This window comes from Xenopus laevis, chromosome 8L (assembly GCF_017654675.1).
Source record: "Xenopus laevis strain J_2021 chromosome 8L, Xenopus_laevis_v10.1, whole genome shotgun sequence".
NCBI lineage: Eukaryota > Metazoa > Chordata > Amphibia > Anura > Pipidae > Xenopus > Xenopus laevis.
This window is the reverse complement of record NC_054385.1, coordinates 117680124-117693713: the sequence shown is the minus strand read 5'-3', so window position 1 is coordinate 117693713 and position 13590 is coordinate 117680124. Positions and strand designations below refer to the sequence as shown.

The following is a 13590-nucleotide window of genomic DNA, read 5'->3' as shown; positions in this document are numbered from 1 at the left end:
ACTTTGTCTAGTGCTCCTCTGCTTCTTGTGCCTCCCCGGTGAGGCTACTGCCGCAGTGTTGTCGGACCGGATCTTTATAGCTTGACCTCTTAGTAAACCGCTGCCATGAAAGAGGCCCCGGCAGATTGCTAGTATTTCGAGCAGGTTGATCTGTAGTTTCTTTGCCCGTAAATTCCACTGACTCTGCGCAGAGCAGCCCACGAGAACTGCTCCCCAGCCTTACAGACTCTCGTCCGTCGCGAGGACGCGCCATTGAGGTTCTCCCATAGATCTGCCTGAGGACAGGTGGGTGCTATCTAACCACCAGAAGAGGAATGCTCGTGTTTTGCCGGGGAGTTGGATCTCTTGAAGAAGGGATTTCCTCTTCCAAACACTAAATGTTCCACTGGAGCTCCCTTCGATGGAATTGGGCGACTGGAACCGTTTCCATGGTGGAGACCATAACTCCCAGTACCTTTATGCAGAACCAGACTGAGTATAGAGGTTCCTGCAGAACAACCTTACAACTGTTTGTAGATGGCTGATCTTCTCTGAGGAAGATAAATCTTCGTGTTTCAGTATTGAACTGCATGCCGAGTGAAACCATGGATTGGAAGGGCGTTAGAGATGACTTGGATGGGCGTTAGAGACTAGCTTTTGAAGCGTGTCTATGGATGTCTGGAATCTCTGGGCATCTGTGAAGTAGGGCGCCTTGAAAGGCAGGTCATTCAGGTAGAGGAGATGGAAACTTCCGTAATGCGATCACTGCTGTCGCTGCTGGCATGGTTTAGGTTAAAAAAAACAAAAACCCCAGGCGGACATCAGCCCAATGAGAGACTTGTGAAACTAGTAGCGGCGATTCTGGAAGGGAAATCGCCAATATCCCGATGCAGAGGGAGAATGTGTACATTAAGGTATGTATCCTTCATGTCGAGAGAACTTAGGAATTGCCTTGGGAACATTGCCGCAACGACTGATCTTAGAGACTCCATCTTGAATCTTCGTTGGCAAAGGAACTCGTTTAGTTCCTGGAGATCCAATCTGGGCCGTACCGATCCCTTTTGGGGACTGTAAGGAGGTTATAGTAGAAACCTGTGAAAAAATTTTGCGGCCGGTACAGGAATGAACAGCTCTGAGAGTAGAAGGTAGGAATGGCGCCTAGACCAGCTTAGTTTTGGCTCCTGTGATAGTCGGGACATAAGAGGGTGATAGCCCCTAGTTACCACCTCGTGGATCCAAGAGTCTTGGAGGTTGACATCATGCTAAGGCGGTCTACGCTCCAGTCTACGGAGTGTACTTCCTGTTCTGCCAGGGAGGTTTCTGCTTACCACTGCACTGCCCTCGGTTAGCGAGGACTGTCATGGCAGTGAAGATCTAGTATTTTTGGTCTGAGAGCCACGAAAAAACATACCCCTGCGTAAGGAGGAGTGTGCTTTAAGTTGGGGTAGCAAGGTACTCTTGCCCACTGTCGAAATTGATGATGCCAGAATTTGAACCCGGGGTTTCAAACATGCAAGTATGTGCTCTACCACTGAGCCACCTCCGCTACCTTGGTTGATAACTTATCGAGCTCCGGCCCAGAAGAAGCATACCCTTAGGGGAATGAAGGTTAGAGACTTCTTGGAAGAAAAGTCTGTGGACCACAGTTTCATCCAGACCTGCAGACTGCCACCAAGGCTGATGATCAACTGATGACTTGAGTTGCATCCAGTGAAGCCTCGCATATGTAAAGTTTGCTTCTTTAGAATATTAGTGGTGAGGTGCCCCGGAGGTAATGGAGGCGAGTAGAGAGTCTGACCAGGACTGGACTGCCCTGCTAACCCATGCCGAGCTAGGACAGGGCGTAAGGTCTGAGACTAAGAACGTGGAGCGTAGAAGACTCTGTAGTGTCTTATCCATCGAATCCCTGACCGAAGAACCATCAGGAGAGAACAGTACTCTTGGAAGCCTGGACGCAGGAGCAACAACTAAGGGTGGAAATGACCATATTGATTCCTCACCTTCTTGGTCTGAATCCGACGAAAACTCACTTTCGGAGCGACCGAGGTCCTCTCTGGATCCCAGTAACTATGGCGAAACAACTCTCGGTGGCGAGTTGCTATTGTAATCGGATGGGGAAGAGTTCTGCATTTAGAAGCTCTCCCCTTGGTATTGTCAAGGCGGGAGAGTACTGTAGTTTGCCCAATGGCTGGGCTAACCCTGAATTCCCACAGCCATCTATGATGCCCACTCCGGCATGGAAGGCAGTCTATGTGGGAGAGAGTCTCAGTTCAGAGAAGATAACTCCCTGAGACTAACCTGGTCTTCTTGGGAGGCACAGGTTCAGGGGGTTCAGTCCAAGCTCAGGCGCTTTGCATTTACCACAAAATGGGTCTTTGCGCCCAGGAGGCAATAGTTTGTGGCATTTGGTGCCAAGCTACATACTTTGGACAACAAGTGTCCCCCCCGAAGGGGATATTACTATGACCTTCAGACATGGTGCTGGTGACTAAGCCCACCGGAAGGTATGAGCAGTTACTACTACACTGCTGCTGTGGCTAGAAGATCAGGGAGATTTTTTTTTTTTAATGTATTTATTATTTATTTTATTTATTTATTTTTTTGGGTTTTTTTTTGGTTTTTTTTTTTAAACCTACTAGCGAAAAAACGCTAGCCCAAACTTCCTAGCTCAACCCACAGGTCGCTATTGGAAGACTCATGCCCCCCCAAGCACCCTTGTGCCTGGACTTGGGAACGCTGTTCCTGAAGGAGCGCTCCAGTGGAAGACAAAAATGCAGCCGCATGAGACAATGCGCACCTCAGCGTGCAAGAATAAGGCCACGCTGCCGCGCTGAGGAAAAAGGTGCCAAACCAGTCGCACGGTAACACGCTGGAGTTACCTCTCTAGCCGGCGGTGCCACTATACTGCTGCTCGTTCAGAGTCTCTGCAGGCATCCACTGCTGTTAGCGTTCGCCCCGGACTGGTGCGGCCCCCTGGAACGTTAGTGCGCCTTTTGAAGATGGCGCCTTTAGGGAAAAAACCACCTTATCCGCGTAAGGGCGACACGGGATAATATACTTACAGTTCCCTCTGTCCCCGCTAGTTAAAAACCGCTCTGCCTCTTGCACGTTCCTTTATTTCCCCCGTGGCAGTCTAATGCGGCCCTAGTTACCTGGGCTATCAGCGGGGAAGCAGGGAATAGCTGCAGTACCCTGTATAGGGAGGAGATGGCTGGTGTGAGGCAAAAACGCATTCTCGGTGGTGGCTGTTAGGCAAACCACCCCTTCCCGGCGGCAAGGGAAAGGGGGAGTGCGGAGAGGAATGTTAGCACAGGTAACATACTCACTGTTTCGTGCCTCTCTCCTCTGTCGTCCGGCCAGTCAATTTCCACCTATAAGGAAGGGGAGATCAATGACTGGGTGGTCTGCGTGCAAGAGCTCAGGGACCCCGGAGACAGGTCCCACGCTGGGGGATGCCTATGGGAATCCTCTACTCTGTGTAGAGGTCCTGGTCATCCCCTGGTGTCAAGTAAATGAGAGAGTATACAATAAAATGTAGAGAAATAAAAATAACGTCCTATCCTCCCGAGGACACAACTAAAACTGAGCTAAGCTCCGCCTGCTGGGGGTATAGCCAGTAGGGGAGGAGCTAGTTTTTCCTATTGTTGTGTCCTGCCCTCCTGGAAGTACCAGCTATACCCCACTGTCCCTGTGTCCCCCAAGATGACTAGGAGAAAAGTTAGGTAATAACGATGTCTTTAAAGGGAAACTACCGCAAAAAAATGTAAATTTTAATATAAGCTTCAGCATACTGAAATAAGAAACTTTCTAAATACAATCAATTAAATATTATGCATCTTTTCTGAAATAATCAAGTTTATCTTCACTATTCCTCTCTCAGCATCGGTTTCTCTTCATTCTCTCTTCATGCAGGAGTTGAGTGTCAGATAATCATTGACAGTTAGAACCAATATATCTTATAGGGGGGGTCTCATTTTGTCTAAAAGATGTGTTAGAGCTCACTCTGTTAAAATCACCAGACATCATGTCTCTCTACATGCAGGATTTGTGCAAAACACAGTTATTTTGTTAGATTTTCTTTGTATGGGAATCAGTTATTTGAGTGAGCTGTAGGAAATTAAGCCCGCCCCCCCATAAGATATATTGGATCTAGCTGTCAATGAATATCCGACAACCAACTGCTGCATGAAGACAGAATGAAGAAAAACAGATGCAGAGGGAGGGTAGTGAAGATAAACTTGATTATTTCAGAAACAATATAGACTTTTTAAATTGATTGTATTTAGAATGTTTCTTATTTGAGTATGCTGAAGCAGATATTACATTTTCATTTTTGTGATATTCGCTGGTTCACGCCTAAGAGACTTACCCACATTAGGACGTGTCCTCTGTTGCCCAGCTTGCTGCTTCTCCTGTGTTGAGGCATTAGATGTCTTCATGCTGAACATGGGCTCCAGGCGTGTAGAACCTCGATAGATCCATTCACAACGTTTGTCATCCTAAAGAAAAACGAAAGGAGCCTCACTCACTGTTTGAGAACTAGGCAGCATCTTGAGCCCCCTGCCACCATAAACACAAGCATGTAATATCAACATTTTTGGCCACACACCCCATGTATGCACTACACAAAATATCAGGTAAGTAGGTTTTCCTGGGACAAAAGTCTGAACTTGACTGAGTTTTTTCAACCACAACTACTATGGTACTAACCTACAAATCATTATACAGGAGACAACCCTGAACCTGTGAGAGACCTCAGGAACTATAGGGGGCCCGTTTAGGGGTCCAATGATCTTGCTGTGGGGCCCAAAAACCAGTCATTCCACTGCTGATAAGTTCATGTAGATTGCAATACAAACTTACGTTATTCTATAATAAGTAGTTCATATAGTTAGTTCCATTGATTCGGTGAGTTCATTGGGGATTAGAGGAGTTTGCCCTAAGATTATACTATATACTATATAAAAAAGTTTTGAAAGGCGAACAACCGATCAGAATTAAATTAGGTGGATATTTACCAGAAAAAGGATTTTCACCAGACTCCCGTCTACTTCTTCCACCTTGGATTTCCACCATGTTCCTTCCCACTCTGTTTTAATCAGCTGGCCGCTCTTCAGAAGAACCATTGGTCTATTGGGGTAAGCGTTGACGTATTCCTGAATAAAATCCCGACAGGACACATCCTCAATGTCCTCCCATGATTTGCTCCCTGAAAACATTAAAATAAGTGGCAATTTTAGTCGCAATATTATGATTTTTTTACATTAACAAAATGTCAAAGGCAGAAAAAGAGTACAGGTTTGGGGTCTATTATCCCGAAACCCTTTATCCAGAAAGCTCCGAATTACGGAAAGGCCATCTCCCATGGGGCAGATTTACTAAAGGGCGAAGTGACTAATTCTGGTGACGATTCGCCAGTATTACTGCTTTCAGGCACTTTGCCGATTTACTAACAGGTGCAGGCGTAACTTCGCTAGCGAAAGAGACAGACGCTAGTTGTCATTCACAATCTCACATTCACCAGGCGAAGTGCACTGGAGAGCATAGATCTTCCTCAATCTTCTGTCACTTACATCATATTTTTAGTGGAAAAAAGTCCCAAAAAATGCTTGGATCTTTTCCTGCAAAGCCTGCAAAAATGTTTTTGGGTAACTGGGTTCCCCCATACAATTTCTAACATATGGAACATTAACTATACACTGGGCTTACGTGTAGGGCATTATAACAATATGTAATGTATTTGCTGCAACATATATGTCCATTCAACTTTAAATTTCCCGCCATATGCAAATTAGCCTGAGCGAAGAGAAGGATAGTGAACATAAACTTGATTTCAAAAATGGTACAGAATTTTTAATAGATTGCAATGAACGACCAATCGTCAGACATAAGGATATATATGCACGTCTATGGCCAGCTTTAGCCTTATTTCATGTCTTTATTAGCGATGGGCGAATTTTTTCACCCCATTTCGCCAAAAAAAAAAGACGCCCATAGACTTGTATGGCGACGTGCGTCAAAAAAAAAAACAATTTCGCCGCGCGCCAAATTTTTTTTGACACCCATAGACTTTAATGGGCGTCTGCAACATTTCGCTGGCGGCGAATTTTTGACGAAACGGGTCAAATTAGCCCATCCCTAGTCTTTATTGAGCAACATTAATGGATTAAAAATGTATTTAATTGAATTAAAGGTAAAACCCTATCTAGCAGTATAAAAATGCTGGCACGCTCCTCTGTGGAGCCAAGTCGCAGCACCTCCCAGGTAACAATGACTAGGGACAACACATTTAGGGGCCTATTTATCATGCCGTGTAAAAAGGGGAGTGAAGCATTACCAGCGATGTTGCCCAGAGAAACAAATCAGCAATTTGATTTCAGTTAGAAAATAAAAGCAAAGATCTGATTGGTTGATATGAGCAACATCATCTTTTTCTCATCATCACTTTTTACACAGCATGATAAATAGTCCCCTTAATGAAGCATCAGTTTAAGAAGTAATTCACCTTTAAATTACATTTTAATATTGAGCAAAACATTGAAATGGAAACCAAACCATGATGCGTACAAAGTTTGTTTACATATTACAAAAGAGCATGAAATAGAATAGTGCTACTCACAAGGCCTGCAGACAGGATACAGTTCTGCATGGGTAACATAGGATGCATAGCCATCATCGAAAAAGATCAGATATCTACAAGAAAACATGGACAGCAACTGTAACATTCACCCTTGGTTAGAGAAATTAGAGACACTTAACCCCCCTTTTTTTGATTGATTTTTTTTTTCAATTTATGTTTCAATGGGCGTTTATGAGAGCCCTGCCGAATAGGATTAAATTATGAGAAAGTTGGATACGATAATCTATCAAAAGCCACTCTCTAGAAGTTGAAAACATTAAAATCCCACATACAGCCATAAGACCTCCACTAAAGCACCGTGTGAAAAATAAAATCACTTGATTTACTAAGGGACTGGGAATGCTTTATTCCAAATTGAGAGTATATGATTGATATTTGGCCGTGCACCCCTGCAATTGCTTTGTTGGAGTGCGGATACTGAAGATGTAATATATATATACTGTATATATAGATAAATATATATATATATATATATATATATATATATATATATATATATATATATATATATATAGAGATAAATAGAGATAAATATAGAGATAAATATAGATATATATATATATATATATATATATAGAGATAAATATAGATATATATATATTGAGATAAATATAGAGATAAATATAGAGATAAATATAGATATATATATATATATATATATATATATATATATATATATAGAGATAAATATAGAGATAAATATATAGATATATAGATATATAGATATATATATATATATATATCAAATTTGGACACCGTGCACACGGACAACCAAAAAAGCAATGCCTGTGTGCTGGTTACATGTGTCAATAGTAGTAAGTAAAAAACCTGTTGGTGCGGTTTTTCTTTTTTGCTTACTAGAGATATATATATATATATCGATTTTAGAATGCATACAGCTTCCAACATCTACCTAGGGCTAAACGTTACCTCATTTTATTCTTGCTGCTTGGAGGCTCGGCTACAATTCCAGCATAGAGCCACACCTGGTTTCCATCTTTATACTTGGCTACAACTCTGCTACCAACAGTCAGATTTTCAGGAGGCGGGTGGTAGTCATAGGCAATGTGGTTACCAGACAACAGGCTTTTCCCTTTGTTGTCAAACTTGACCTTGAACTTTTTCCCAGTACCTAAAAAGAAAGGGGCCACATAATTACCAATGGCTACTGTACAAAACTGCTACAAACCCTTTTTAAATCTTTAAATTCATGTCACTATGTTGATTGGCCTCAATGGACATTCCCAGTCACTGGTGATTTCGATTCTGTATTGGCATACATTTGCAAAACTCACCCACACACTGTATAGAGATCAGAGTTCCTTTGTGCCAAGTCTTGGTTCTCTTCTTGCCCAGAATACGCATCCCCACAACAAGGTCTCCATCTTTGCTCATGTCATTTGAGGCACTGGCCTGATTGGAGCCACCCACAGAGCTGGTTGGTGAGGAGGGATGAGAAGAAAATCTAGTCTGAGGTCCATCTACAATGACACAGCATGGAAGGGAAAATATTGATTGCATTTAAATTCTTCCTTATATCAATCACAAATTAAGTAAATTAACTACTTTGAATATCTGTGTGTAAGCGAGTCCAGAGGTATGTGTGTGTATGTTTATATATATCATTTGTTTATTTTATTTATATATATATATATATATATATATATATATATATATATATATATATATATATATATATATATATATATATATATATATATATATATATATATATATATATATATATATATATATATATATATATATATATTTGTTATATATAATTGTATGGGAGTCATAAAATCATGGAGCTTAAAGTAGAATCCTTGTTATAGAATGGACAATTCTTACAACTTTTCCAATGGTCTTCATTTTTTTTTTTATAGTTTTTGAAATATGTGTGGTCTTCAAACTCTTTGCAGCTTTAAAATAGGGGTCAATGACCCCTGCAGCAAGAAAAAATCTATTATTGTTATTGATACTTTTTATTACTTATTTTTTTTAATACAGGCCTCTCCTATTCATCTCTCAGTTTCTCCTTCAAACAGATAGCTGCTGAAATTTTTTAAACTGGACAGCTGCGGAACCAAAAGCTAGATAAAAATAAAGACCAACTGCAAATTATCTCAAAATAGCACTCTCTACATGATACTAAGGGGCAGATTTATCAAGGGTCCAATTTCGAAGATAAAAATATTCGAAATTCGACCATCGAATTAAAATACTTTGACTTTGAATATCGTAGTCAAAGTTTTTTTCAGCAAATTTTGGTATCCTGCGGTCAAAGTAAAATCGAACGATTAAATCCTTTGAATCGAATTATTCGACTTCCAAAAACGTAGAAAAATGCTCTAGAAGGTCCCCATAAGGCTAACATAGCACTTCAGCAGGTTTAATTTGGCGAAGTATAGAAATCGATGTTTTTTTAAAGAGACAGTACTTATATTATCGAATAGTCGAATATTCAAACTATTTTACTTCGAATCGAATTAGAAGTCGAAGTATCCTATTCGATGGTCGAAGTTTCCAAAAAATTACTTTGAATTTCGAATTTTTTTACTTTGAAAATTCCCTCGAAGATTCAAATAATTTATATAGTGTAAGTAAAGTTTATTTTGCTTGACTAACATGATAAAATAGGATTTGGAATCGTTTTTTTGGGTGAAGGGACCCCTTTAAGAGGTTATTACGTAGGCAATATATTAGCACGGCTGCAAAATAAGGGGACGTTTGACATGTAATCCATAGAAAGGTTGCTGCCCTGGTGAAGTCCTGTAACCATACATGTTAGGGTTACCATAGAGATGGAAAGTCTGGGGTCATTTTGAAGTGGTCATACTTTATTATCTGTTCAAAGTGACGTAAATGGAGAAAAATATTTCGAAAAGGGTTTGGTTTTCTGTTGAACATAATTTGCAGAACCTGCTTCCTCTTCATTTGATACCTGACTTCTTTTGGATGGCTTCTACAATGCTCTGCACATCTTGTCTTGATCTTTTCATAGCAGCCATTGCTTCTCGTAACTAATACAGAAAAAAAACAGCATAACTTTACTTTTAAACAACTGTAAGAGGTTGGAAATAACAGTGAGCATTTTGGTCTTTACTTTTTATTGATTCCATAAAAAGTTTACAATACATACAAATGTTTCATGAATTACAACGGGAATAAATATACAATTATACCCTTTTCTTTACCTGGCTGGAGTATCTTGACAATACTATCAGTTTAAAGACACCAGAAGTTAAATCTTTTTTTTTTTTTTACATTTCTCATAACATTTCCTTTGCACGCTGTTTGTCATTTTGCCATAAACTAATTTGCCCGATGCTTTTACATTACCTATCTGATCCCTTGCGTTCTTCTATGGAGGGGTTGCCATATGTATAGCAGTAGTTTGTTAGCAATAGAAACTGACAGGTGGAGAAGGGACAGTCAGGTTGGCAAAACAATCAGGTTTAGGGACTTCAAGTAACAATTACTTACAAAAGCAAACCTACCACCTATATGTAACTTTTAAAGTACAGGTATGGGATCCATTATCCGGAAACCAGTTATCCAGAGCAGGCCTGGACTGGGAGTCAAAATAGGCCCTGCCATTCCAAGTACGCAGAGGCCCAAACAGCCCCCTACCAGCCCAAACATCCCCCAACCAGCCCACTCTATGGTAACTTTCTATGGAACCATACAGCAGCCCCTCTGGCATTTGCCAGAACCCACAGATTGCCAGTCCGGGCCTGATCCAGAGAGTTCGGAATTACTGAAAGGCCGTCTCCCTTAGGATCCATTATAATCAAATAATACAAACAGATTTTTTAAAATGATTTCCTTTTTCTCTGTAATAATACATTGTACTTGATCCCATCTAAGATATAATTAATCCTTATTGGAAGCAAAACCAGCCTATTGGGTTGATTCAATGTTTACTTGATTTTCTAGTAGTCTTAAGGAGTGAAGATCCAAATAATGGAAAGACCAGTTATCTGGAAAGCCCCAGGTCCCGAGCATTCTGAATAATAGGTCCCATACCTGTATATTCATATTCTGCAGAGTAGTTTTTCTTAGTGTCAGTATCACTTTAAAGCAACATACCAGCCAAGCTATGATGTCAAATAAAGCCCAAAATATTCAGCTTTATTATAGGGGTGGTTCCTTTTAAGGTAACTTTTAATATGTTATAGATCATATGCAACTTTTCAGTTGGTTTTCATTATTTATTTTTTATAGTTTTATAGTTATTTGCCTTTTTCTTCTGATTCTTTGCAGCTTTCAAATGAATGTCGCTGACCCCATCTAAAAAACAAATGCGGGGCAGGACTTGGTCCTTGATGGAGTAGCAGCACGCTGTAAGAGTTCCTGCATGTTAATGCAATATTTATCAGAGATTTGCCTGAATACTGAACACAAACACTGAGAAGTGACTACCCAGCACTCTGGATATTGCAGAACTGATCTGGTCTCAAAAAGCCGACAACCCACATAAATATAACTTTACCCTACAAACTATCAAAGACTTACTCCTGGTCTGGAGCAAGCCAGGAAACATAAGATGTTTGCTTTTACGATGTCATTTCCCAACTTGGTGCAGCAATATGCGATACTTAGTGTTGATCACTATAAATATCTGCAAGTGCGCCACTATCTCTCCACACAGTCAACTTTCCCCCTAGCTCAAAAAACGTGGTTGGAAACTTTTGTCTCCAAGATAAGCCATTAAAAGGACTGGTATCCTTTTTATACAAGCTGTTGCTATCGGCAGATTCAGAGACCAAAAATAAGCAAATGATAGGCTGGGAAAGTAAATTCCAATTGCAACTGGAGAATGCTGACTGGGAAAGAGTCATTCAACATGTTAAACGGGCTACCAGATGCGGCAATCATTTGGAACAATATACAAAGCTTTTACTTAAAGGGGACCCGTCAGCCAAAAAAATTATTCAAAATCCTATTTTATCAGATTAGTCAAGCAAAAGGAACTTTAATTACACTATATAAATTATTTGAGTCTTGTTTCCTTCTGTCTGGGAATTCATAATTATAACAAACAGGCAGCAGCCATTTTGTGGACACTGTTATTAAGACAAGTCTTGTATCATCTCAGAATCTTGTTTGTGCACCAGAATGTGGGACCCGATGTCCATCCCCATGTCCTGACCACACAATTATATGGTAAAGAGAACTGGGGGAATGTGGGGAGCAGTGACATCTAAGAAGTGCTGAATTGAAAGTGAAAGTAATTGTCTGCCCCTCCTCTATGCCACGGGTAAAGAGGAGTGGCAGACAATATTTGATTGACAGTTGAGATTTTTAAATGAGCTTACAACAGCTATGAATGCTTAAATAAAAAATAGAAATTGGATTTCATGTTTAATTTGAAAAGGACTTTTATTATACAGATTTTTGTGTCTGGATGACAGGTCCACTTTAACTGGTATCTAACCCCACATCAGTTAGCGCATATTTACCCCGCCACCTCCGCTTTGTGCTGGAGCTGTTGGTACTTTAATACATATATTCTGGGACTGCCCCAAAATTCAACCAATGTGGCAAGATATTGAGAGACTCATTACAACAAAGCTGAATATTTCAATAGTGCTCATGCCAGCTATAGCTCTCCTACATATTTTCCCAACAAACCTAGAACGTGGCAAGGGCTTCCATAGCTAGAATGTGGAAGTCAATTACAGCACCAAAAATACTCCAACTGCTTAAAGATGCACAATATAGCATGACGATGGAGGAATTAATGGATTGTGATATCAAACGGGCAACCCAAAACACAGCCTTATGGAGAGTATGGAGACGTACACAAATACTTGACTTATGCAGACAAACACTACTTACTCAAGGGACAACGGTCTCTGAAACCTGATCTGATTGTACTATGTTATCATATTTTTGAGTAATAGGATCTTGGTTATAGTGAAGGAAGTGCCTTTTCCCCCTTTTCTTATCCCTGTACCCGAATTCTTATCCTTACTAACAACCCTCCTTTCCCTAATGGTACTAAGTTATGCGTAAAGAAATGTGTATGATGCATGAAAGTATACTGTATACCCACTTGTACTTTTTTAAAAATCAATAAAGAATATTTGGAATCAAAAAATAAATGCTCTGTAAGGCTACAAATGTATTGTTATTGCTACTTTTTATTACTGATCCTTCTATTCAGACTCTCTCCTATTCATATTCCAGTCTCTTATTCAAATCAATGCATGGTTGCTAGGGTAATTTGGACCCTAGTTACCAGATTGCTTAAGATTCAAATTGAAGAGCTGCTGAATAAAAAGCTAAATAACTCAAAAACCGCAAATAAAAAAGTTTGCGAATTGTCTTAGAATATCACTCTCTACATCATACTAAAAGTTATCTCAAAGGTGAACAACCCCTTTAAGATGTATTGGCTGCTATTCTGTGATGCTGAATGTATAATATAAACTTACCAAATGCTTCTCTTTTGGAATCTTACTCACTGCTTCACCTGGGGAAAGAGAAAATACTTTTGATCTCAGATGCGAAAGCAAGCACTTAATATAACCCAATGACAATTTATCTACTGAATATCTGAAATCAAACATACGGAATCAAATCTACTGTTTTGGAATCACCCAGACCCATAAAGATGCACAACTAATGTCAACTAAACTAAAGCAACACTGAAACAAAAATAACAAGACTACAGACGCAACGGATTACAGAACCAAAGATACCCAATACTGATCTTTGTATAACATTACAGCAAACCAGTTATAGGTGGATGATACATGAGAGAATAACATGTACCCAATTGCTGTAAAGCTTAAAGGGATACTGTCAAGGGAGAACATGTTTTTTTCCAAAACACATCAGTTAATAGAGCTGATCCAGCAGAATTCTGCACTGAAATCCAGTTCTCAAAAAAGCAAACAGATTTTTTTTTATATTCAATTTTGCAATCTGACATGGGGCTACACATATTGTCAGTTTCTCAG

The 13590-nt window shown here is 40.0% G+C and overlaps 1 protein-coding gene across 2 annotated transcripts in view; it reads right to left on the bottom strand.

Annotated features, from left to right (window-relative positions):
• setdb1.L (SET domain bifurcated 1 L homeolog) overlaps window positions 1-13590 on the bottom strand; it is a 43586-nt gene that overhangs the window by 24197 nt on the left and 5799 nt on the right. The window contains exons 4-11 of one of the 2 annotated variants that reach the window (XM_041571995.1): window positions 13063-13100; window positions 9564-9642; window positions 7915-8100; window positions 7550-7751; window positions 6599-6672; window positions 4998-5188; window positions 4349-4478; window positions 3306-3350 (exon numbers count right to left, since the gene is read on the bottom strand). In XM_041571995.1, coding sequence (XP_041427929.1) covers window positions 3340-3350; window positions 4349-4478; window positions 4998-5188; window positions 6599-6672; window positions 7550-7751; window positions 7915-8100; window positions 9564-9642; window positions 13063-13100 — 911 coding nt within the window. In that variant the 3' untranslated portion in view covers window positions 3306-3339. 2 annotated transcript variants of the gene reach the window in all.